General features: G+C 42.7%; 2 protein-coding genes across 4 annotated transcripts in view; one reads left to right on the forward strand and one right to left on the reverse strand.

The window, feature by feature from the left end:
- Positions 1-8,664, reverse strand: ap1s2 (adaptor related protein complex 1 subunit sigma 2). Of its 2 annotated transcripts, none has more exons than XM_061813852.1 (5): positions 8,555-8,664; positions 5,901-6,079; positions 2,867-2,975; positions 2,635-2,772; positions 1-1,055 (listed from the first exon to the last, which is right to left on the reverse strand). In XM_061813852.1, exons 2-5 carry the CDS (start codon positions 6,077-6,079, stop codon positions 1,008-1,010), a joined length of 474 nt encoding a protein of 157 aa, XP_061669836.1. In that variant the 5' UTR covers positions 8,555-8,664; the 3' UTR covers positions 1-1,007. The 2 variants fall into 2 exon arrangements, with proteins under 2 accessions (XP_061669836.1, XP_061669835.1); XM_061813851.1 differs by lacking the exon at positions 8,555-8,664 and adding an exon at positions 7,210-7,402.
- Positions 7,696-25,691, forward strand: part of phka2 (phosphorylase kinase, alpha 2 (liver)) — a 27,606-nt gene continuing 9,610 nt past the window's right edge. The window contains exons 1-20 of one of the 2 annotated variants that reach the window (XM_061813836.1): positions 7,696-7,904; positions 8,878-9,153; positions 12,170-12,328; positions 13,551-13,598; positions 14,300-14,468; positions 15,205-15,287; positions 15,376-15,456; positions 16,066-16,164; positions 17,235-17,381; positions 18,392-18,445; positions 18,659-18,781; positions 18,861-18,956; positions 20,644-20,751; positions 20,852-20,930; positions 22,582-22,716; positions 22,884-22,993; positions 23,077-23,221; positions 24,683-24,761; positions 24,928-25,079; positions 25,171-25,341. In XM_061813836.1, the coding sequence (XP_061669820.1) occupies positions 9,076-9,153; positions 12,170-12,328; positions 13,551-13,598; positions 14,300-14,468; positions 15,205-15,287; positions 15,376-15,456; positions 16,066-16,164; positions 17,235-17,381; positions 18,392-18,445; positions 18,659-18,781; positions 18,861-18,956; positions 20,644-20,751; positions 20,852-20,930; positions 22,582-22,716; positions 22,884-22,993; positions 23,077-23,221; positions 24,683-24,761; positions 24,928-25,079; positions 25,171-25,341 (2,116 nt within the window). In that variant the 5' untranslated portion in view covers positions 7,696-7,904; positions 8,878-9,075. The remainder of the gene's footprint in view (positions 7,905-8,877; positions 9,154-12,169; positions 12,329-13,550; positions 13,599-14,299; positions 14,469-15,204; positions 15,288-15,375; positions 15,457-16,065; positions 16,165-17,234; positions 17,382-18,391; positions 18,446-18,658; positions 18,782-18,860; positions 18,957-20,643; positions 20,752-20,851; positions 20,931-22,581; positions 22,717-22,883; positions 22,994-23,076; positions 23,222-24,682; positions 24,762-24,927; positions 25,080-25,170; positions 25,342-25,691) is intronic. The other variant, XM_061813834.1, reaches the window with a different exon arrangement.

The raw sequence follows: 25,691 nt of genomic DNA on the forward strand, positions 1-25,691 counted from the left end.
TTTCAGATTGCGGACATTTATTAAATACTGTCAAATTTTAATGTCAATAGGATGGTGAATACAAAACTGGTTCATTTTTCCAGAAATTAATGACTAAATTGATATCTTGGGTGAATACTGATTTTTTTTTTTTTTGCATGAACACCAGGTGGCAGCACCTTTTCTGATTCAGCAATGCGATATTTCCAGTTACTTTTGCTGCTGCTGCTGCGTACGGAGAAGTAAACATTTCTCAGTGTCTTACGTGAACTTGAAACGTAAAATATACTTTGCTCCAAATATCTGACAATACTAGATCCCTTTTTTTAGTCACGACAGGTTTCCGTAGACACCAGACAGTAAAATAAAACACAGTTCTTTGGTCATAAATGCCATTGTTTGGATGTAAACCAAAACATTGTCCTACATAAAATATATATTTTTTTCTACTTGGGTCACTTTTAAGTCGGTACTCATTTCTCCCTGGACGTGTACAAAATAAAAATGTATTACGGTTTACAAATGCAACACCGCACAGAATGAAAACATTTTAAACGTAATTTCATCCCAGTGTCTTATCTAGTCTTCTATTGGGTCTGCGTTTGCAAGAACTCGACAGCACGTGAAAAGCCATTTCCCCAACACGTAAAATGTCAGGAATGAAAACAACAACGATGTACAGTACTAAAATCGGAATTATTTGGAAAAAACTTTTTTTCTGCTGCAACAGGAAAGGGCGACTGATTGATTGAGCGCTATTTGATACCGAGGCGATGTTGGAGTTGCTACATTGGTCTCGCGCGTGTTGCACAGTGAGACGACTTGACTATGAAAGCTGCTACAGGGGAGACGCGTAATTGAACCACTCGGCGCCGACCACAGTCACGGGACGTCACGAGAAAGCGCAGGTGAGGAGAATACAGCACGGACATGTTGATTACACATACACAAGAGTACGTACGAGTACAACACTGACAGTAAACGGGAGAGAACGAGATGTGCCAGTGTTGGTTCGGGCCGCGGGAACCCTATGTCAGCCCGATTTCTTCTAAAACGCTCCGTGGGGCCTCGGCCTCCTGTAGGTAAAGAACAAACATGTCACATGATCATCATCTTTTCTATGAATTCATTGAAATGTACAATATTGCACATCAAAGTTACATAACAATTGTACCGAGATAAAGGTTAGGAAAACGGTTCTCATAATGAAATGCCATCGACTGAACCTGAATGGATTAAAAGTGTATTTTAATGAGGAAAAACAGCACGCTATAATATTGGACTTGATTTAAAAAAAAAAAAAAACATACAGTAATGAGAATAAAATTGAAGATTTAAAGTTTTTGTAACGCTAAATCGGGGGTGCTCAATGCGTTGATTGCAATCAACTGGTCGAGCCAGTCTTGGTCGATTGTGGGACGGCGTGCCCAATAAATAAATAAATAAATTGATAAATCCATTGCAAATTAAAAATATTAATATCCAGCTATTCAGTTTGTGGCATTTTGCAATGTGATTCAATGAGTGAGGGATGACCGCTTGTTCCATCCGATGCCATAATTCACATACGTACTGCAAAATATGAAAAGAAGAAGCCACTGGTTTCTTTTAGGCAGCACACTTTCTCTAACAACGACTGCAGCTCCGCCACTTTCTTTTTCCTAGTTTACCTTACACCCCCCACCCACCCACGGTCTTAAAGACGTACACTCATAATTACAAATGTTACAGTACTTGCACAGCTCATCAACGTATTTTATAATGACAGCGTCCACCACCGCCGCTTTAGTGAGCAACACAGTCTGGGCAACGTAGAGCAAAGACGAGCTAGACGTGCTGCTTATGTTCACTTTTGATATTAATGGAGAAAATTTAAAAAAAGAAAGGCTGTTGTTTTAAGATACAAATGACTCTCGGATTATGTGAATAATTGAAGAAAAAGCAGTGAAACAGGACAAGATTTTCTCTTTTCCGAGTGGGAAAGGTCTGGTCCGAAGCCAAAGTAGAAAGTGCAGGATGAGATGGTGTGTCATTTTTAAATTCCACCTTGGCACAGCCCGATCCAGGATGAAAGCACAGACAATACAGTTCACACAGAAAGCTAATTCTGTATTTTAAATATAAGACGCAACGTAACATTAACCTTAACGGTTTGGGAGCATCATCATCATCCCTCCCGTCGTCGGTAGCTCGCGAGAGACTGGCTACTTGAAAAGTAGATTTTGGGGTAAAAAAAAAAAAAAAAAAAAACTCTGGGCACCCCTGCGCTACATCAACTGAATTTCCATCGTGCTGTTCTTTCCGGTTTGTTCGCCTTGGCCAACAGGGGGCGGTATGAGACCGAAAGACTGACGGGTCGTTGTTAATTGAGACAGCAACTATTAACAGCGCTAATAATAGTTGTTCTTCACAGAGGATAAAGAATGTATGACCACATCCTCCTATATTGTTTGTGTTCAATCCCCCGCTAACGGATTTAAAAAGAAGATTTTACATTTTCGCCATTTTCTTTCATTCAACGCGAGTGTACCAACAATTTACCCAGCAAATCCCCATATGTAGAAGAAGAATCATCATCATCATGTTGATTGTCGTGAACGTGCACGCGGGCAGGCAGAATTTATCCCCCGCATTTTACCCGTCGCGGCATCGCACCTCCTGCAGCAGGTCCGCCTGCTCGATGGCTTTCAGCACATTCTTCTTGGAGGTTTCCTGGGCCTCTCCGCCCAGCAGGAACTCATCAAGGATGAAGTAGGCCTTCTCAAAGTTGAAGATGATATCCAGCTCACACACCTACGAGCGCACAAGAATCAAAAAGAAACATATTTAGATTTCTGTCGTCAGTTGTGATAGTCAACATTTGCAATCACGTCTAATATGAACTCACGCTGCCAAAATATTTATCCAATAACTCCACGTATCTATGGATGATCTCCAGGGTGATCAACTCGTTGTCCTGGTCCTCCACTGCGCAGCAGAAATACAGGCTGGCATACCTAAAAACACACACACAGGGGACATCCATCCATTTTCTTTGCCGCTTATCCTCACGAGAGTCGCGGGGAGCGCCGGAGCCTATCCCAGCTGTGGACGGGCAGGAGGCGGGGGACACCCTGAACTGGTCGCCAGCCAATCGCAGGGAAGATGGAGACAAATAGTAGCACTCAAAATCACACCTTGGGGCAATTTAGTGTGTGCAATTAATGCTGCACGTTTTTTTTTTTTTTGGGACGTGGGATGAAACCGGAGTGCCCGGAGAAAAGCCACGCAGGCACGGGGAGAACGTGCAAACTCCACACAGGTGGAGCCGGGGTCGAATCCAGGTCCTCAGAACTGCGAGGGCAACGCTTTACCAGCTGACCCACCGTGCCGCCACACAGGGAACAATAAAATGTAATTTAATAATTTTAATACTGTCACTGATGGTGTAGTGGTACACAGGCCTGCCTTTGGTGTGGGCAGTGTGGGGTCGATTCCCGTTCAGTGATGGCGTCGATATCTGACTGGCGACCAGTTCAGGGTGTGTCGTCTGCCTTTCGCACGAAGCTAGCTGGGATAGGCTCCAGCTTTCCTGCAACCCTTGTGAGGATAAGCGGCTTGGATCATGACATGACAATTTTAATAACTAATTTATACTCAAGCGCAACTAACGCGCACAGTTTGAAAATGTGGTGCGGTTCTTCTCCAAGTCACAGACGACGTTAGGACGCCACAGTTTCCTTTCCGGAACAAGGAACCGAGCGACAACAAACGACACGTTTAATTATGCTGCAAAATCGATTTTTTTTTTTTCCCGACACGCAGGTCACGTGATGCAACGCGGACGTTTTTGAACTCTTTAGTTTGAGCCAGGAATCCCCCTGTTAGTTACCATCGCCGTTTTCTACCCTCTCTTTATGACATCATCTTTATATACAACTCATATCTCGCTGCTTTCGTTCACGTTTATTTGTTATTAAAGTGAACACCCGTGAAAAGGGTGACGTGATATTTTAATGGCTCAATGACTCTTATGTGCATGTCACCACCCCGCCCCTTCGTTGTTGAGCATAAGCGGCGTTCCTGGCATGTCCGACGCAGCAGAAGTTGAGAGCAAAACGCCGGTGCTGAAGCACATCAGCACAAATAATATTATAGACTTTTTAATGATTTCTTTCAAATTTACAACATGCTTTTTAAAAACAACTGGAATTCAGCGTCAGCGTTTAATGCGCGTTCAAGACGTTGAATTGCATGAATGTTATGGTCATAATGCATGATCATATTTTTAAAATTCATCTTTAGGTTCATTAGTACACTCTTTGTCATCACTAGTAAAACAGCTTACCGCACCAGTCAAACAAGTAGGGCATACTATATGCATCCATTCGTCCATTTTGTTAGCCGCTTATCCTCACAAGGGTCGCGGGGAGTGCTGGAGCCTATCCCAGCTGTCAACGGGCAGGAAGCAGGGGACACCCTGAACTGGTCGCCAGTCAATCGCAGGGCACGTAGACAAAAAAATAGCTGCACTCACAATCCCATCTATGGGCAATTTGGAGTCTCCAAGTAATGTTGCATTTTTTTGGGATGTGGGAGGAAACCAGAGTACCTGGAGAAAACCCACGTAGGCACGAGGAGAACATGCAAACTCCACACAGGTGGGGCCGGGATCGAACCCAAGTCCTCATAACAGTGAGGCTCACCCTTTCCAGCTGCTCCACCGTGCTGCCGCACGCTATGAAATGTTCCCCGTAAATGTTTTAATGGCTTCGACAATATTGGTAGGAAGGTACTAGTACTTCCTTTGTTTTCACTAGTAGGACAACTTTGACACCCTGTTAGGCCAACTATGCGTTACTCGTGTAAAGAAACTGTGCACTAGTGCTTCAGTTGTAGCCTGCACATGACAACTATTGCACTTTTTGCTCGACTAGAAACATGACCATAGACCTTAACGTGGATCTTACGCATCTGGAGATGGACCCGTTGTGTTTTCACTTTTGTGTAGTCGGCTGTGGGCGGCACGTGGTGCAGCTGGAAAGCGTTGGCCTCACAGTTCTGAGGTCCCGGGTTCGATTCCGGACCCACCTCTGTGGAGTTTGCATGTTCACCGCGTGCCTGCTTTGGGTTTCCTCTGGGCACTACGGTTTCCTCCCACATCCCAAAAACATGCAACATTAATTGGAGACTCTAAATTGCCCATAGGTGTGATTGTGAGTGCGACTGTTTGTCTCGATGTGCCCTGCGATTGGCTGCCAACCAGTTCAGGGTGTACCCCGCCTCCTGCCCGTTGACAGCTGGGATAGGCTCCGGCACTCCCCGTGACCCCCGTGAGGATAAGCGGCAAAGAAAATGGATGGATGGATGGATGGATAGTCGGCTGTGTATGTCAAAAACGACAGCTTTGTGGTCACATAATGGATCCGTTTTCAACGTGAAATTCACAAGGATGAGGACAGAAGGGGATGTTGCACATTCTGATTTTTAGCAATGATGAAAACAGCAGAAGGTTTTGGTGGTCTGCAGATGGTTAAAAACAAAGGAGGGAGGGGGGCGGTTACATGGAGACATTTTTTTTCCCCATTCTAATTGATATTATTCTGATTAAAGACATATGATGTGATATCTTCGGATGTGTAGTTTACACGCGCCAGTACATTTAATCAACAGCCGCGTTGACCACATTGCTGCGCATTTACATCAAGACACGCAAAACGCACACAAAACACGGACAACAGCAACTAACAACAATCCCATTCACTGTCAACGTCACAAAAAATAAAAACTTTTGATCAGTCAGTTATTTTGCCCCTGTATAACAAAGTGAATTTAAATTGCATTTCACCCCTTTTATTCCGATTCAGGTGTTTATAATATTGAGCATTTTTTCCCCCCTTTTTGTCATTATTAGTTCACGTGTTCTTCATGTTATGCTTCACCTCTTGTAGACAATCTTCAGGTCCCTCCACTCCAAAAAGCTGCACATTTTGGGCTTCCTGGCCAGGATGGTCTGAACCAGATCCCTGGAGATCTTCTTCCTCTCCTTATCAGAGAGCGGCACGTACCACTTCTGTAGGCGCAGCTTTCCCTGCCGGCTGAACAGCAGCATGAACTGCATCTGATGGGGGGGGTCGGGTTTACGCGTCAAAGTCACCATGGGGACAAATGTGCAGGAATGAGAAGAAATTAACAGAAAAATGTAAGAGGTAAACTGATAAAATTAAGATTTTTTTTTTTTGCCAGTTCTGATTATACTCACGTTTGAATTCTTGTTTGCAAGACTTTCACTGCTGTGCACACATCTTTTCAACAGTGAAAGAATTTGGTATACAAACATAGTTGGCAAAAGTACACTGCTAAAATCTATCAAATTTTATAGGATTCGTATGGAACTTGTTCTGTAGAACAAAATGTTTCTGTAGAAATTCTACAGAAAGGTTTGAAGAACAGAAAGTGGCACGGTGCTTGATTTGAAATTTCTATAGAATTTGTACAGAGAATAATTTGATTGATTTTCTATTGGGTTTAGGTCTGGAGACTGGCTAGAACAATTTAAAAGCAACATTAGAGTTAACACACACGCGCCGAAGTCGCATAATAAAATGCATCAAGTATTTGTTACAATATATAAATACTGTCATGACTGTTCAGATTTCAAAATGGGGCAAGTCTATCACGTAAGACGAGCCACTATTACAAAGCTCACATCTTGAAAAATCGGAAAATGTACCCACAAAGTTGAAGTGGGAGCGCATAAACGTGTATCATATTCTATAACAAATATGAACATCCGGTTTTGTCATGAGCATCCATGCATACAAAACAAGACATCTGTACTTGGACAGTCCAACTCCTGAAGTACCACTTTAAAATCTGGTTATATAGTTAAAAATATATTTATTCAACAAAATCTAAATATCCTACGAAAGATCAAACTATAATTGTGTCAAGTCACGGTTTGTTCCCATGTTAAATTCTCGTGGAAAGTTTTCAACTTTCAAATTAACAATACTTTACAAGGAATTAATCAAAAATCAATTATGGGTCTCTGTATTATTTATTTATCCATTTTCAAACTATAAACATCAATCTATGACGCTTCAGTGGAAAGTTTCGTTATGGCTCACATTCGATTCTGTTATTGTTATGACGGCAGCAACAACAACATGAAAGATGATATTCCCCCCCCCCACCTTCCCCACGACGTTTATCCATCTATTTACAACACGTGCAAACACGTTTCATTACCTTCGGTGTAGTCCTCGGGGCGATCGATGAGATGTAAATTCACGACGAAAAAATACATAAACGCACACAAAACAAAAAACGGGACGAGCTTTACGTATATGTGAGGCTAGCGAGCTAGCCTCTCATCCAGCTAGCTAGTTGGTAGCAAAATGATGGCGAGGCAGCAACCAAGCTCGGATCGCCACTGATTGGACAAAAATAGCAGCGTCGCATGGTGATTGGCTGACACGTACCGTTATCGCTTACGTTTCATTGCCGCACATACGTTTAATTAATATTATCCGTTTGCGCCCTAATAATGTGCTCAAAACCCACCCCACATAAGTAAAATTTTGTAAATTCAATGTGTGTATCATACATGGTATTTATATTATGATTATATTTCATGTTAGTACAGTAATTTACATCAATTTTTCATTTTAAAATAAGTTCCCAAAATGACCTCCGTAAAATATTGAGTTCTTGAAAATTGGAGGAAAATGAAATTTCAAATCGTCCACGAAAAACAGAACATTATTGTCGATTCTGATAGTGATTTACACGCTGATCTAAAAAAAAAAAAAAAAAAAAAAAACAAAAGAAAACTGGATGGCTCATTGGCCACCAAAACTGAAGTCGCCATCCGCCATCTTGAGACTCCCAAAACAACCATGCCGACCTGTGCAGTTTTGTGGCTGTGAGAAAACATTCCACTGGTAAATTAGAAAGATTTACTTTGAAATTGTTAAAGTTTTGTTTATAATTTTCTGATGCGCTTAATTCACTTGAACAAAGTTTTGTGTACAGTTGTTGTTGACCGTTCACTCTCTGCTTCACCTTTACAGGCCGACGGTTTTTCGCGAAGAAGCAATCTAAATATTTTCCCAAACTTTATCAGTGGATAAGCAAGAAAACACATTTTTTTTGCGAAATTTTTTGATGAATTTCATAATACAGAACTCTGCACATTGAATTTGATTTTCAAATGCAAGGAAACAAGTTTAAATTTTTTGTCTGAAATAGGAAGTCGCAGAGACAATAAATGAACAATGCATTTATTTTCCCATTGCGAGTCCTTATTTCCCCTAAGTATAACTAACTGATTGATTTAAAAATGTTTTTATGACAAAAAAATGCTTGGGTTTTTTTTTGTTTTTTTTTTGCTATGTTATGATGATAGTGCTCCACAGCATATTTTGGGAAAAGTGAACGTCACGGAAGTCGGGCCCTAAGTAATATGCAAGGTTTCTCGGTAGTCACAGTGTTCTATGTCTTTTTTGGCTTACCAATTCGAATTATATATAAAATGTCAAGTTCTCACGAGCAGTTTTAATTCTACATGCCAAACTTTGAGGAAAAACCTCACCTTAATCCAAACTGTAAACTTTGTCCTCTACGCGTTTTGGGAGTACCAAGATGGCGACATACCGCTCGATGTGTATGCCCTTACCAGTCTTTTTTTTTTCCCCCAATGTATCATTTCCGTTAACATTGATGCGGATACCATTCACTGCCCCCTGTTGACAAATACGCGCAACGACACGGACATGCATTCTTATTTTTCTGCTTCTGGTCTTCAGGCGACAAAGCGTCTTTCTCGTTAATGACTGAGAGCAACCACTTGCGTGGACGTCTTGACTATTTATTTTATTTTATTTTATTTTTTTTTGGGGGGGGGGGTGTCATCAGTGCCAAAAACACGCGTGGATGCTTCCGGCAGAAAGCATAACCACGCAAAGGCTTTCGCAGTGGGGGAGAGTGCGTGGACGACGTAGCCAGCCGGGGATGGTTCACCGACTGCAATGCGTGGAGGCTTAACTGAGCGCGTCCACTCGGGATTTCCACGGCTAGAGATGTGACGTGGGGTCGCTGCGACAGAAAGTGAGGATGAGGAGCCGCAGCAATTCGGGAGTGAGGCTGGATGGGTACGCCAGGCTGGTCCACGAGACCATTCTCTGTCACCAGGTACGTGCATTTGACGTTCGTGCCAAAAAATGGAGACAGAACCCCCTCAAAATGTGTTCATAAAATAAGATTTTGATATATATACACGTGTATGTCTGACAGTGATTTTTTTTTTTTTTTTTTAAATGCGGAATGAAGGCTGCCTCTAGTGGCACGCAAAATAATCACTGAGTTCAGTTGTATTTAACTTTTAATTTCAAAGCATTTACTCTTTTCAAAAACGTTTTCTTTTGATTTTTTTATTCACCAATAATCGAACCTCTATACGCAATACATTTTAACTGAATCAATATTTAAGTACAATTTTTTTCATTTCGTACGAGTATTTAAGTCCACCGCTAATATTCAAACTGCATGTTACATTAGCTTACAATAATATTAAACGTACTTTTATGCTTTTAAGATCTTTGTCTCATTTTTGGGTGAAAACTTAGACGTGCTATGCTTTTACATTTTACCGTTGGTTATTTTTGAAAGGCTAAATCATTTTTTTACATGGCGTAAACACGAAACAAGCACGTGTTCTTTGTTGTTGCTAGCTAGCGCTACATCATGCTAATGACAATGCTCCTTTTAATTGACAGGAAAAAGTCTTTGTAAAAATGCATTTTGTATATTTTGGTGTCAACTTATTCATTTTTATTTATTTTATTCATTTACTTATTCATTAATGTATTTGTATTTTGGTTTACTGGATCCAGAACTCTTTGGAACCAGTTTGACCGAAGCACGATTTAAAGGTGGTTCTGGGAGTTCCATGTGAATATTCTGCTGCGTACTTTGTTTGCGTGGACAAATGCAGATGTCGCGGTTCAGACTCCACGGGGGGCAAAGGTCAAGCCTGGCCTTGATGAGGGCCCACCGCCTACTGGGACTCTGAACCTTCATCTCGCGGCTCTCGAATTTGCTTTGTACCCGTGTACGAAACGGCCACTGACTGTGGTACTCCTGAGCGAAATACTTCTTTTCTTTTTTTTTTTTTCGTCGTCCCCTCCCCCCTTGATCCATTTTGTGAACAAGTCCCCTTCCCGCCATTTAAGATTCTCATCGTGTCAAACTCGTTTTTGTCGCGGGCCACACTGTACTTGCGGTTTCCCTCGGGGGGGCCGCTGTGACTGTGAAACTATAAAAAAAAAAAATCTTTAACTGCCTCGTCATATTTACACATGAAATTTATGAACCAGTTTTGGAATCGGAAATAGAGACTCATGGGTTTTTCCAAGTATTGTTGTTTGGTAATACAAAAAAAAATGCTTGGAATTTCTCAACGTTATCATTTATGATAGGACAACTTGAAATTTTGGGAAAGATTTGAACAAAAAAAAAAATCACGGTAGTCGAAACGTGTGATTTGCCTCCGTGGGCCACATAAAATCATGTGGCGGGCCGGATCTGGCCCCCGGGCCTTGCGTTTGACACCTGTGGTTTAGGGAATAAGAGTTGCAGTTGAAAACAGGATAGTAGTCTTTCACCAACCAATTGACTTACTAACCTTAGTGAAAAAAATGAGAAAATCTTCCACTAAAATGTGCATAATGTACTTAATAGTTAAATTGGCAATATGGCAGAGTGTCAATTTCCATAGTGCTGAAATGTGTGCATACTTTTTTGCTCAGCACAGCACTAAAGTGCTTAATTTATTACAGTCTTCCAGTGTCGGGGGAACTGCAGTAATTTACTTGATTGTTGCGGCAATGGAAAGCTATTTGAGCATTTATTGCATTTCCATCTTAAGGTCCATGCACTAGTAGACTGTGCGGCACAATGAACACATTTTTACAATTTTTCACACACTTTCAACCCCACGTTTTGTGCGTTAATACGGCTAATTTGTGCATTTTTTTCTAACGGCCGCAAGCGGAAAAGGTAAGAATGAGACTGGTGGAATATATGTGCCGAGGACGTGACTTTTACCGGCCAGGTTAGCGCTGCGCTAGTGTGTTCCTGCTGTGCTACTGGCGTGTCTCAGTGATAGTTACCAGTAAGTTTTATTTTTACTGGCCCTCTTAGCGTTACTGCTAGCGTTAGCACTAGCTTTAGCACCGCGCTAGCGGTAAACTCTGTGTACCGTCTTTCTTTGTAAATATCCCGTGTTTGAATGTGGGTTTCAATGTGGGCACTTGCGGCTTTTACACAGCTGCGGCGTATCTATGTACCAAATGGTAATTCCTTGACAAATGTACTCGGTGAGGCTTATAACCAGGTGCGCTCTGTAGGCTGGGAATTACGGTACTTCTAGTGCCAATTTTGCCCTACTAGTTAGCAAGTATACCTGACAAGTACACTATTGTGCTGCACTGTAACACTACTAGCCTCTACGAGTAGGCACGTGTCACGCACTAGTGGCCTCTTTGACCCCACTAGCAGTACAGAAATGTCCAACAATAGTTTTACCTCTCTAGTGACACATAGTTGTCCTACTCGTACGCCAAAGTTGTCCTGCTAGTGCGGTGAATTGCCATAACAGTAGTGCACGGGTGTCAAACTCAAGGCCCGTGGGCCACATCCGGCTCGCCACGCAATTTTATGTGGCCCGTGCCGGCAAATCATGTGGGTCAATTTCCAAAATTTCAAATGATCATGTATCATAAATGATAACAATGAAATATTACAAGCACGTTTGTGTTACCAAACATAAACAATCGTTACTCTTGATTTCTGATTTGAAAAGTAGTTTGTAAATTTTGTGTCTAAAGCAATTCAAGATTTTTATGGTTTCACATCCATAACGGCCCTCTGAGGGAATTGATCACTTGAATGTGGCCTGCGACAAAAATGACTTTGACACCCCTGCAAGTAGTGGAACCAATACTGGTATACTAGTACACGAACCTTAAACGGGATACCAAATACTTTCTCTATTATGCTGCTTATAGTGAAAGCATATCATTGTGATCTATTGGGCTAATAAACCTTCCAGGAAGTGATCAGATCCTTTCTTTTCTGCCTGATATTGATTGATTGATATGATTGAATTGTGTATCTTTGTGTTTTTTTTTTTGTTTTGTCCCCCCAGAACCCGGTGTCAGGCCTCCTCCCCGCCAGCGCCCAGAAAAAGGACGCCTGGGTGAGGGATAATGTGTACAGTATCCTGGCGGTGTGGGGGCTGGGCATGGCCTACCGCAAGAACGCCGACCGAGACGAGGACAAGGCCAAGGCCTACGAACTGGAGCAGGTGCTCGTGAGCCGGCTGGAGCCGTGCCTCCGTCCTGTCGTCGGCCGCTCGCTAGTTTTGGCTTGAACATTACAAACGTTTTCTTTTTTTTTTTTTTTTTTTTTTTTTGTACATAAATAAGTGTTTAAAAAAACTAGCAGATCTTAAAAGTAATTGCAAATGTATGGAAATTGAACAAAATTTTACTTATGCGCTAATTCTTTGGTACTGCGAGAGAGCCTACATGCCACTAGTAGCGGTCAGAACGCACTTTGAGAATCACTGCATTATAGATTTGAATATAGTAATAAATGTTACATGTCCTGAACTCACAAAACACAAACATTATTACAAACAACATATTTCTATTTCATTTGAAATTATTCATAATTTTGCAGCTACTTGTAAATGTAACACTATTTCACCGTGCCCAAGTTACTTAGTAACTGCACATTTTATCCATCCAGCCATTTTCTTTGCCGCTTATCCTCACAAGGGTCGCAGGGAACGCCGGAGCCTATCCCAGCTGTCAACGGGCAGGACGCGGGGTACGCCCTGAACTGGTCCCCAGCCAATCACAGGGCAGATAGAGACAAAACAGCCGCAATCACAATCACACCTAGGGGCAATTTAGAGTGTCCAATTAATGTTGCATGTTTTTGGGATGTGGGAGGAAAACAGAGTGCCCGGAGGAAACCCACGCAGACATGGGGAGAACATCATGCACACTCCACACAGGCGTGGCCGGGATCGAACCCGGGTCCTCAGAACCGTGAGGCCAATGCTTTACCATCTGCATCACCGTGCCGCCCTGCACATTTTAGTATTGTTTAATTTTTGTCTTCATTTTCAATTTTTTTATCCTTTTTTTTGGGGGGGGGGAAGACAAAATCTCCATTCGACAATCTCAATATTAATTATGTATTTTCCTGTCAAAATCATGCAGCTCTCAATTTTTGGACTTAAAAAAATAGATTTTTGTTGTGATTAAAACAAAAAAACAACACTGATCATTGAATTTTTAAATATATGTGGAGAAAGTTAAGAAATTCTACTTATATGTGTAGAAGTACCCCCCCCCCCCATGCGCACGCTACCTTTACAGCAGAAAGTCGTCCGTTTCGAATATAGGAATTGCAAAAAAAAAAAAAATTAAAAACTTCTGTAACATCTAATGTGTGGATGGCCGGGTGTCACTTGACTGTAGTTTAATTGCATTTCCTGTCATGTGCTTTCTCGGCAGAGTGTCGTCAAACTGATGCAAGGACTACTGCGTTGCATGATGCGACAGGTAAGGCGGACCCGCCTGCTTTTTGGCATTTGATTTCCGGGAAAAACACCCGAAATGCGGCCAGCCCGTGAAATTTGTGGGCACAATATTTTAAAAATGGTACAGTGACAATGTCTGTGTACAGTTTGTTCGCTAAATTGTCGTTTCACACTTGCCAGTATGTCATAAATCAATTGGAATGGCGGAAACTGTGAAACCGTACATGCTATAAAAAAATAAAAATTGAATAGAAAAAAGAAGGCTAAGAATATGTTTTGAAAACAAGCAGTTGGTAAAGCGTTGGCCTCACAGTTCCGAGGACCCGGGATCGATCCCGGCCCCGCCTGTGTGGAGTTTGCATGTTCTCCCCGTGCCTGCGTGGGTTTTCTCCGGGTGCTCCGGTTTCCTCCCACATCCCAAAAGCATGCAATTATTAATTGGACACTCTAAATTGCCCATAGGTGTGATTGTGAGTGCGGGTGTTTGTCTCTATGTGCCCTGCGATCGGCTCGCGACCAGTTCAGGGTGTACCCCGCCTCCTGCCCGTTGAGAGTCCCTTGTGAGGATAAGCGGCAAAAGAAAATGGATGGAAGGGTGGATTTAGACACGTTATTCAAGTGATATTCTTGGCCCTACTTGAACGTATGATGTGCACATGGAAAATGTACGTAAGGGTTATTGAGATTGCGCTGCTGTAACTTGACTGCGTTGTTTGTTTGCAGGTTGCCAAGGTGGAGAAGTTCAAACACACCCAGAGCACGACGGATTGCCTGCACGCCAAATACGATACGCCCACGTGTGGCACGGTGGTGGGCGATGACCAGTGGGGCCATCTTCAGGTGGACGCCACCTCCGTTTACTTGCTGATGTTGGCGCAGATGACGGCATCAGGTCTGTGCTTTGGCGACAGTTGGACAAGTACCAAAAGTAAAAGTCAAGTAAAAGTAAAATTATATATATATATATATAATATATATATATATATATATATATATATATATATATAACTGGAACAACTGCATCTCACTCAAAACATCTAGTCCATCCATCCATTTTCTTAGCTGCTTATCCTCACAAGGGTCACGGGAGAACTAGAGCCTGTTCCAGCTGTCAACGGTATAAATATATATATATATATATATATTATCCAGGCCTCTTATCCTCACAAGGATCATGGGAGGGCCAGAGCCTAACCCGGCCAGCTTTGGGCGAAAGGCGGACTACACCCTGATCTATCTATCTATCTATCTATCTATCTATCTATGGTTAAGGTTATAGTTAAAAAAATAATAATCACGTTTAACCTCTGATACACACAACCCAAGAATTCTCACACCATAAGGTATATTTTACAATATCCAGTGTGTGTGTGTGTCCCAAAAAAATGTATACTCACTTTAAATAATTGTAAACTTGATGTTTATTATAATCTGAATAGTTTTTAACATGTAAAAGAATTTACAAATATCATTGTTTAAAGTGTGTATACATTTTTTTGGGGCACCCTGTATGTACATGCGTTTTTATGCCTGTGCGTGTAAATATATACACAATTCATCTTTAACCTGCTGTGAATGTTTTCCTAGACATTATATCACACACACTAAGAATTCATGAAATCACGCAGGTCTTCGCATCATCTCAAACCTGGACGAAGTCGCTTTTATCCAAAACCTGGTCTTCTACATAGAGGCTGCGTACAAGGTGGCGGTAAGCATCAAGGTTTTGAGATTTAAAAAAATGTTTTTTTTTCCAAGAAAATATGAATTGAGGAGTCACTGGCGGCTGCCTCTTTTAGGATTACGGGATGTGGGAGCGAGGGGACAAAACCAACCAAGGCATCCCTGAGCTCAACGGGAGCTCTGTCGGAATTGCGAAGGTATTTATTGATCGTAATTCCCGGCCTACTTAGCGCACCTGGTTATGAGCCTCATCCAGTACATTTGTAAAGGAAATACCATTTGGTACATACATGGGCCGCAGCTGTTTAAAAGCCGCAAGTGCCCAGATTAAAACCCACATTGAAACACAAGATATTTACAAAAAAAATACAGTACACAGAGTTTAACTCTAGCGCCGGTGCCCTAACGCTAGCGCCACCGTGCTAGCACTAACGCTAGTGCCGCCGTGCTAGCCCTATCGCTAGCGCCGCCGTGCTAACTCTAGCCCCATGCTAACAGGGCCGGTAAAAAAAAAACATACCGGTAAAAATCACTGAGACACGGCAGTAACACTAGCGCAGTGCTAACAAGGCCGGACCGGTAAAAGTCACTTCCTCGGCGCATATATTCCACCGGTCTCACTCTCACCTTTTCTGCTCGAGTGCCCCCTTGCGGCCGTTCGAAAAAATGCACAAATTAGCCGCATCACGCATAAACCGCACGGTTGAAAGCGTGTTTATAGGCCGTAAATTACGGTAATCGCAAATTAGACCGTAGTGTACACGGAACCAATCCTGTGTGTGTGCGCGCGTGTGATGGAATTCCAGGCAGCTCTCGAGGCGATCGACGAGTTGGATCTTTTCGGCGCCCACGGTGGACCCAAGTCTGTCATCCATGTCCTTCCCGACGAAGTGGAACACTGCCAGGTACAAAGCGCCTTCAACGTTCTGAGCGCACGCAGAGGTAGAAAAAGCACTTTGAGCATTTCTCTGACATCCAGCTCGAGAGCCACGTGCTTGTTCTCCGCACTAGTAAGACGGGGACCTTTCCCGTAGTAAGCTCGACGTCCTCACTAAAGAATGGAAACCTATAAACAGTACTGAGGAAAACGGTACATTAGTTGATAACTATGTACTACTAGACATTACAGAAGTCTACTAGTTAACATGTATAAGTACTAGTAGTTGTCAACTAGTGCACAGTTTTGCCTCACTATAAACATTTAATTGTCTAACTAGTGTACAGAAATGTCTCACCAGTTCCCTCTAGTTATGTACTAGTCATTATAAAATTCTACTGGTTAATATTTAGTGCTTCATGTACTACTAGCACCCAAATGTCAACTTGTGAAGAGTTTTTGTCTCACTGTTAACATTTAGTTGGCTTACTAGTGTACCAAAGTGGTCATACGAGTTTGAAGAAATGTCAAACTAGTTATTTAGTGGCAGCACGGTGGAGCAGCTGGAAAGCGTTGGCCTCACAGTTCTGAGGTCCCGAGTTCGATCCCGGCCCTCACTGTGTGGAGTTTGCATGTTCTCCCCGTGCCTGCGTGGGTTTTTTTTTTTTTTTTGGGCACTCCGGTTTCCTCCCACATTCCAAAAACATGCAACATTAATTGTACACGCTAAATTGACCCGAGGTGTGATTGTGAGTGCAGCTGTTCGTCTCTACGTGCCCTGCGATTGGCTGGCAACCAGTTCAGGGTGTACCGTTGACAGCTGGGATAGGCTCCAGCTCTCCTGCGACCCACGTGAGGATAAGCAGCTAAGAAAATGGATGGGTGGATTGAGTAGATGTTTTGAGTGAGATGCAGTTGTTCAACAAATGCTCTGAATTGCCTTGCTAGTGCTAGTGAAGACAAAGAACATACTAGTACACAGTGTATGGAACATACAGAATAAATGCTCAAGCGTCTTTCAATATGCGGAGAACTAGAGCGTGTCCATCTCCAGTATCCACTCTGATCGTATCTCTCGTCTCTTTTGACACGGTCCAGTCCATCCTGTGCTCCATGCTGCCCAGAGCTTCCACTTCCAAGGAGATCGACGCCGGCCTGCTGTCCGTCATTTCCTTCCCCGCGTTTGCCGTGGAGGACGCCGAGTTAGTGGCCATCACCAAGTCGGAGATCATTCGCAAGTTGCAGGTACCGGCGAAGGCTAGCTTTTTTTTAACTCTACTCAGAAATGCAGTACTTGCCAACCGCAATGCCGTGGCCCATTTCCAATTTGTGCGTCACGCACATTGCTATTCTTACAACAGAATTATAACTTTAACTTAACTAAGGAAAAGTCCAGATTGCACACTACTAAGTAAATTTGTGCGTGAATTGCGATGAGATAATTTTTATTGCAGTGTGTGCACTTACCTTTTGTGACCTTTAGTTTCCTTTGTTGGTGTGCCACGAATGACATGAACATGGATTACCGTAATTTCTGGCCTATAAACCGCAACTTTTTTCCACACACTTTCAACCCTGCGGTTTATGCAGTGATTTGTGCATTTTTTTTCTAACGTCCGCAAGGGGGCACTCGACCGGAAAAGGTAAGAGTGAGACTGGTGGAATACATGTGCCGAGGAAGTGACTTTTATCGGTCTGGCCCTGTTAGCGCTGCGCTAGTATGTCATTGGCGTGTCTCAGTGATTTTTACCAGTATGTGTGTGTGTGTGTGTGTGTGTGTATATATATATTTTTTTTTAACCAGGCCTGTTAGCGCAGCGGTGCTAGCGTTAGCATTCGCGCGGCAGAGCTTGCGTTAAACTTTTACCGGTCTTGCCCTGTTAGCTTACCTGTTGTGCTAGCGTGTTACTGCCATGTCTCAGTGATTTTTACCGGTATGTTTTTTTTAACCGGTCCTGTTAGCACGGCGCAAGTGTTAGCGCGGCGCTAGAATTAGCGTTAGCGTGAGGACGCTAGCATTAAATGCTCTGTGTACTGTCTTTGTAGATATCTCGTGTTTCAATGTCGGTTTCAATGTGGGCACTTGCGGCTTTTACACGGCTGCGGGCTATGTATGTACCAAAAGGTATTTCCTTTACATGTGTTCCGGGTGAGGCTTATAACCAGGTGCACTCTTTAGGCTGGGAATTACGGTATGTGTTTGGAAACGTTGCATTATTCTGTTGTACTACCACTAACTTTGTATTCCCTATCAGGGACGCTACGGTTGTTGCCGCTTCATCAGGGATGGATATCATTGCCCTAAAGAGGTTAGATACGCAGTACTCGTCAATTTGAACCATAAACATTGTTAGATAGCACTTGTGTGAAATGAGAGCAGAAAAGTGCAATTATTTCCTGTTAGTTTATCACCTCTTGTTTCATTTTTGTCTTTTTCACGACTCATGCAGTTCTTGTACTCTTTCTCAACGAATTGCAAGTCTCCCAACGTTGCGTATCTAATATTTTGCGCTATTTCCCAGGACCCGACCCGACTGCATTATGATCCCGCTGAACTGAAGCTCTTTGAGAATATCGAATGCGAGTGGCCAGTTTTCTGGACCTACCTCATTCTTGATGGTATCTTTGCAGGCGACCAAGTGCAGGTAAGGAAGACAACCCCACCGGTTCATTGGCTGCGGATGTACAGCAATGTCGGACAAAACCATTGCGTGCCGTCCTCAGGTGCAGGAGTACCGTGAGGCACTGGAGGGCATTTTGATTCGAGGGAAAAATGGAATCAAATTGCTGCCGGAACTTTATGCTGTACCAAACGACAAGGTACATTTCTCACATGAAATAGAAACGCATCACCTTTTTATAACTAGCTAGCTATACAACCATGTATTTACAGTATCTATGTAGTCAGCTGGCTGCTTAGCTTTGCCGTAAAAAAAGTAAACGTCGCTTCAACTTGTGTAAGAGTAAATGGAGCAAGTACTGCTATGACGAAAGAAGTTGCGTCGTGACTGCTGAAAGTTTTGAATTGAATTAAATGGCAATGAGATATGGTGTTCCTCAGGAGTCAATTCTTGGACCCTTTTTTGTTCAGCCTGTATATGTTACCTTTGGGTGAAATTCTGCAGAACTTAAATTTTGGCTATCATGGCTATGCGGATGAGACACAGCTTTATCTAGCAGAGTTTCATATTTCTACAGTTCATTTGAGCTTTTGTATCAAAGTCTAAAACAAATAACTCAATGAACCAAAATTTCCTTTTATTGAACCACAACAGAAACGGAGGTAATTATTTTTCCTATAAAGAAAAGACGTTTGGTTGTCAGTAAATACCTGGAGTCGTTCTCATTAAAAAGTCATTTTGAATCATAGAGGAGTCATATCAAATCGATGATGAAACCAGCCGTGCACCATCTGAATAATATATCCAGAATGAAGGGTTACATGTTCCAAGTAGACCAGGAGAAGCTCATCTATGCACTTATCTCCAGTAGACTTGACTATTGTAATGGTCTTCTGGCTGGACTCTCCGCAAAAAAGCTGCTCCTTCATAATGCTGGAGCTCGTGTTCAGACCAGATCAGAAGTATCAGAGCATGTTACTCAAATTCTCAAGTCTTCACACTGGGTCCCAGTCAGCTCGAGAATTAACTTTTAAGTTCTGGTTCTGGTTCTGGTGTATGACTCACTAAATGGTTGCGAGCCTGACTACATGAAACAAATGGAAGAAAATGAAAGAAATTGAGTTACCTTGTGTATTCAATGGGGAATATACAGAATAAAGTTGCCCTACCTTAATCCTCCCATCCATTTTCTTAGCCGCTTAACCTCACAAGGGTCGTGGGAGTGCTGGAGCCCATCCCAGCTGTCAATGGGCAGGAAGCGGAGTACACCCTGAACTGGTTGCCAGCCAGTCGCAGGGGACATCGAGACAAACAGCCACACTCACAATCACACCGAGGGGCAATTTAGAGTGTCCAATTACTGTTGCATGTTTTTTGGAATGTGGGAGGAAACGGGAGTGCCCGGAGAAAACCAGCGCAGGCACAGGGAGAGCATGCAAACTCCACATGGGGAGGGCTGGGATTAAACCCTGGTCCTCAGAACAGTGAGCCCAACGTTTTCCTGCTGAGCTACCGTGCCGCCCCCTTACCTTACCGTGATACTACCAAAATAGCATCATTTTGTCAGTTTTAATGTGACACTTGAACACAATGATAATAATGTGATAATGAACACAAATTATATTCTCTATCCTCTGCAAAAAGCAACTACAACATCAAAGCAACATCTGACTGTGGCAAACAGTAGTTGTGAAACTCTTCTGTGTTTACGTCTGCTTGGCTGCATTATACTGCCCCCTGTGGCCAAGTTGCACACACCTGAAAGAGTGCAATGAATTAATCCTGATGCATTTAATTCTTTGCATTCTTTTCATGTTTTGATTATGTTCTCGCGTAACATGTTTTTCTTATCACATGAATAAGAACGAAGCCGCCTTTCATTGCAGGTGGAGGAGGAGTACAGCAACCCGCACACTGTGGACCGAGTCGCCCTGGGTCAGGTGCCTCACATGTGGGGACAATCGTTGTACATCCTGGGCTGCCTTTTGGCTGAGGTAGCTCGGCTGGAGTGTACCATTTGTGTTGCTAACGCCGCTCTACTACTTCCTTGGCACTAAATACCTACATTTACAGTATGCTTCCTTCTCTTCTTAGGGATTTATGGCACCGGGGGAGATCGACCCTCTCAACAGGAGATTCTCGACAAATTTAAAGCCTGACGTTGTGGTGCAAGGTCGGTTTGATGAAGATAGCTTGCAAATGTGTGGAAAGCGCTTTGAGTGTGGATTTGATATCCTTGATATCCACCTGAAGGTCCACGTACTACTATGCTCTTTTTCTTTATTAGTAAAACTAGTGCACATGAGTAACAACTGTTATCTTACTAGTAATATGTTTTTCCACTACTAGCGCAACTTCTGGTCTACTAGTATGAAAATAAAATTGACTAGTAAAGTACTGTGCTCCACTAGAGACACTACTGGGCCCATATAGTATAATATGCCCGTATTGCACACTAGTAGCCTTCTAGTTCTTACTAGGAGGACTGAAATGCCCTGCTACCGACAAATAGTTATCCTGCTAGCATAGATGTCCCATTAGTGTGCATAAATGATGAGTGGCTTGAGTGCACTAGTAAACAAAAACTAGTAGGCCTTTGGCATCCTCAGAGGACAACTGGTACTATGGAGGCACTAGCTGACATCTGCATATTACTCGTAGTCATAGTCAAAATATACTGTAGTACATTTTTAATAATTACCTACTTCTAGTCAGATGCGACTCTCAAGTAGCACACAGTTTTGCCTCAATAGTAAGATGTGGTTGTTTAACTACTAGTATGCTGAAGTTATCATACTAGTGAGCACAAAGCCAGTACTTGTACATGGATCTCAAACTTGATGTCAAGAATATTAGATTAATGGCTTTCCATTAAGTTTTTTTTGAACATATCTTTGATATCGAACTAGTACTAGCACACTATTTGCCCTCATTGGTCAGAAAAATCAATATACTAGTAGGATGACGGGTACTTTTTTTCCCCTGCTGCTTACTTCGACTACTGTATGAGATTTCTGCACTCTAGTAGGATTCTAAACTACTGTAATTCCCGGCCTACAGAGCGTACCTCGTTACAAGCCTCTCCGAGTACATTTGCAAAGGAAATACCATTTTGTACATACGTACGCCGCAGCCGTGTAAAAGCTGCAAGTGCCCACATTGAAACACGAGATATTTACAAAGACAGTACACAGAAAATTTAACGCTAACGTGGCGCTAATGCTAGTGCTAACGCTAGTGCGCTGCTAACACTAACAGGGCCGGTTAAAATAAAACCTACCGGTAAATATCACTGAGACACGCCGGTAACAACAGCAACACGCTAGCACAGCGCTAACAGGGCCAGTAAAAGTAACTTCCTCGGCATATAAATTTCACCGGTCTTATTCTTACCTTTTCCGCTCGAGTGCCCCCTTGCAGCCGTGAGAAAAAATGCACAAATTAGCCACATCACCGCGTAAACCACCCGGTTGAAAGCGTGTGGAAAAAGTCGCGGCTTGTAGGACGGAAATTAAGGCACTACATGATCTTTTGTGTTGTACGAGTAGGGTCAGGTAGGCTACTAGTGTGTGACAACCAGGTGGGATTAGTAGTGTAGCTCAGTAATTTAATAATAAAGGGTAATTACTCAATTGTAAAACAAAAGTTGGATTACTGTAATAATGAAAAAAAAAACATTACTAGTAGTGAGACGCTTGTTCTATTTGTTTGCTGATTTGTTTTACGCGTTAGGACAAAGACAAAGTAGAACATGGATCTCAATATCTAAAGGAAATTCTTTTTTTTTTTTCACATTTCAGGTTTTTAACTTGTGCTTGCGTCAGTTTGTGTCTTGGCAGAGTCGGAGGACATCCGGAACTTGCTGAACGAGCACGAGATAAAAGTCCAAATGTTGTCTGAGGTTCTGCCAATCCGGGTACTGCCTGCTCGCATCCTGAGCCACATCTACGTCCGACTGGGTACCCAAACACCAAAAAATGCAAACAATACATTTTTTTTTTTGTGATGGGTGCAGCATCTTTCATGAAGCAACACTTTTAGGGAGATCAGCTAATTTAGAAAAACGTGTCAGCACATAATTCAATAATGCAAGTATTCAACTGTGTTTCTGTACAACGACACGCAGGGAATTGCAAGAAGCTGAATTTGAGCGGGAGGCCCTACAGGCACATCGGCGTTTTGGGGACGTCCAAATTCTACGAGATCCGCAACCGCTCGTACATATTCACCCCTCAGGTCCAACGGGGCGTCTCTGGGGCGAAGATTCCCGTCTCTCACCTTTGACTGTGCTGTTGACAATCCCGTCTCCCCTTGCGCAGTTTCTGGATCAGCACCATTTCTACTTGGCCCTGGACAACCAGATGATCGTGGAGATGCTGCGTACGGAGGTGGCCTACCTATCGTCTTGCTGGAGGATGACCGGACGACCCACCCTGACCTTCCCCGTCACCCGCAGCATGCTTGGTAAAGACCCTCTTTACTCACAGTTTTCATCACGTTTGTGTTTTTGTGGGTGTTAAGAGATGGGTTTTTTTTGTGTTGTGTGTTTTGTTATGTCTGGGTTTTTTTGGGGGTGAATGTGAGAGTTTTTCAAATTTGTGTGGGTTTTTTGTGATTTTTTTTTTTGTGAGTTTTGTGAGGTTTTTGCAGTTTATGAGAATTTATTAGGGTTGTGAGACAATTTTTTATGGTTACGAGTGAGATTTTGCTGTTGCATAAGTTTTTTTGCTGCGTGTGACAAATTTTTCATGCATCTGTGTGTTTTGGTTTTTTTACAAGGGTCGGGGGTGATTATTTTTTGCCATATGATGTCCTTTTTGTGTTCATGTGAGTTTTTTGGGTGAGTGAAAGTTTCATCACTTTAATTTGAATTTTTTTTTTTTTTTGACAAATAACATACAGTTACTGTAACGTACAGTTTCCGGCCTACAGAGCGCACCCGATTATAAGCCTCATCCAGTACATTTGTAAAGGAAATACCATTTGGTACATACATCACCCCCACCTGTATGAAAGCCGCAAGTGCAGACATTGAAACACAAGATATTTACAAAGAAAGACGATACACACAAAAAGTTTTCAAAGTTTTAATAAATTAGCTTAGCATAACATAGCAATAACATGGTAGCATGAACAGGGCTGGTAAAAAAACAAACAAAAACAAAACATACCGGTAAAAAGTACCGTACAGTAGTGACACGGTAGCACAGCACTAACAGGGCCGGTTTAAAAAACATTCATAAATCACTGAGACGCGGCAGTAACACAACAGCAACACACTAGCGCAGCGCTAATGCTAACGCAGTGCTAAGGCTAGCGCAGCGCTAACAGGGCTGGTTATAAAAAACATACCGGGTTAGTATACTAGTTGAATGACAGGTACTTTTTCCCCCCACTGCTTCCTTCCACTACTGTATGAGATTTCAGTACTTTCGTAGGATTCTAAACTACCATAATTCCCGGTCCTACAGAGCGTACCTGGTTACAAGCCTCACCGAGTACAGCGTTAAAGGAAATACCATTTGGTACATACATACCGCAAGTGCCCACAATGAAACTCAAGATATTTACAAAGAAAGACGGGACACAGAGTTTAACACTCGCGCCGACGCGCTAATGCTAATGCTAGCGTCCCGCTAATAGGGCCGGATAAAAAAAAAAAACATACCAGTAAAAATCACTGAGACCAGGCAGTAACACGCTCTCGTAGCGCTAACAGGGCCGGACCGGCAAAAGTCACTTCCTCGGCACATATATTCCAAGGGCCCCACTCTTACCTTTTCCGCTCCAGTGCCCCCTTGAGGGCGTTAGAAAAAAAATGCACAAATTAGCCACAGGGTTGAAAGCGTGTGGGGGAGAAAAAAGTCGGGACTTATAGGCCGGAAATTACGTTAGTTGTAATTCACAGTGTCTGCTTTTCCCCAGTTGAAGACGGAGATGCAATTGACCCGTGTATCCTAGCAACGCTGAGGAAGGTGCAGGATGGCTATTTTGCTGGAGCAAGGTCAGATTCCTTGTGTCAAAATTACGCTAAACTCACAACAACAACTAAACTTTTGTTCAGTGTTCCAATGTTAGTAGAGAGGAAGTGGAAGAGTCGCAAGTTCATCGTGAAAATTCCCCCGAAAGCCCAAGCCCGTATCCTCAACTTTTTGATGGTGTCCCTTCAGGATGCAGATGTCGGACCTCTCCTGCCTCCAGACCACTTCCTTTCACACTCGGCTCAGCTTCTTGGATGAAGAAAACGACGACAGCTTACTTGAAGACGATGAAGAGGTTGATAACGACTACGGGGAAGAATACAGCTGCTGCGAGCCGTCAGGTACGTCACGCGGCCCGTATTTGGTTCACATCTCATATTTTAATTCCCACCGAAGTTGTATCGCTCATCAAACGTGCGTCTTGCCCTCCAGAAGGCTCAGACGACATGTTTGATCAGTACCTCACGCAGCTCCTCCACAGCACCGCCACCAGATGTCATCTTCCTCCCATCCAGAGAGGGCAGCACCACGTGTTCAGTGCCGAACACACCACCAGGGACATCCTGTCTCTGATGGCCCAGGTTCAGGGTCTGAACGTGCCCAGTGAGTCGGAATCAGAATCTGAATCAGATTTCTGTCTTTTATTGCACAATGATTGCAAAAAAAACAAAAAAAAAATACATACACACTCCAGGATAGACAATATCTTCTGCTTTTTGCAATTCCAACATAACATTTGGATTGTAGAATTGCTATATGTGCTATACAATAATAATAATAATTAATAATAAAAACGTTATAGTCAAGCAAAGTCAATATCGTAGTTCAAAATAATAGCTTGGGATTCCTAATCATGTCATTAATCAAAATTCCTAGATGTTTATCACAACTGCCTGAAAGAGCATAGAAACAATTAGCACATAGCAGGTATATCTATTAAATATAAATAATCA

Source organism: Syngnathoides biaculeatus, chromosome 3 (genome assembly GCF_019802595.1).
Source record: "Syngnathoides biaculeatus isolate LvHL_M chromosome 3, ASM1980259v1, whole genome shotgun sequence".
Taxonomy (NCBI): domain Eukaryota; kingdom Metazoa; phylum Chordata; class Actinopteri; order Syngnathiformes; family Syngnathidae; genus Syngnathoides; species Syngnathoides biaculeatus.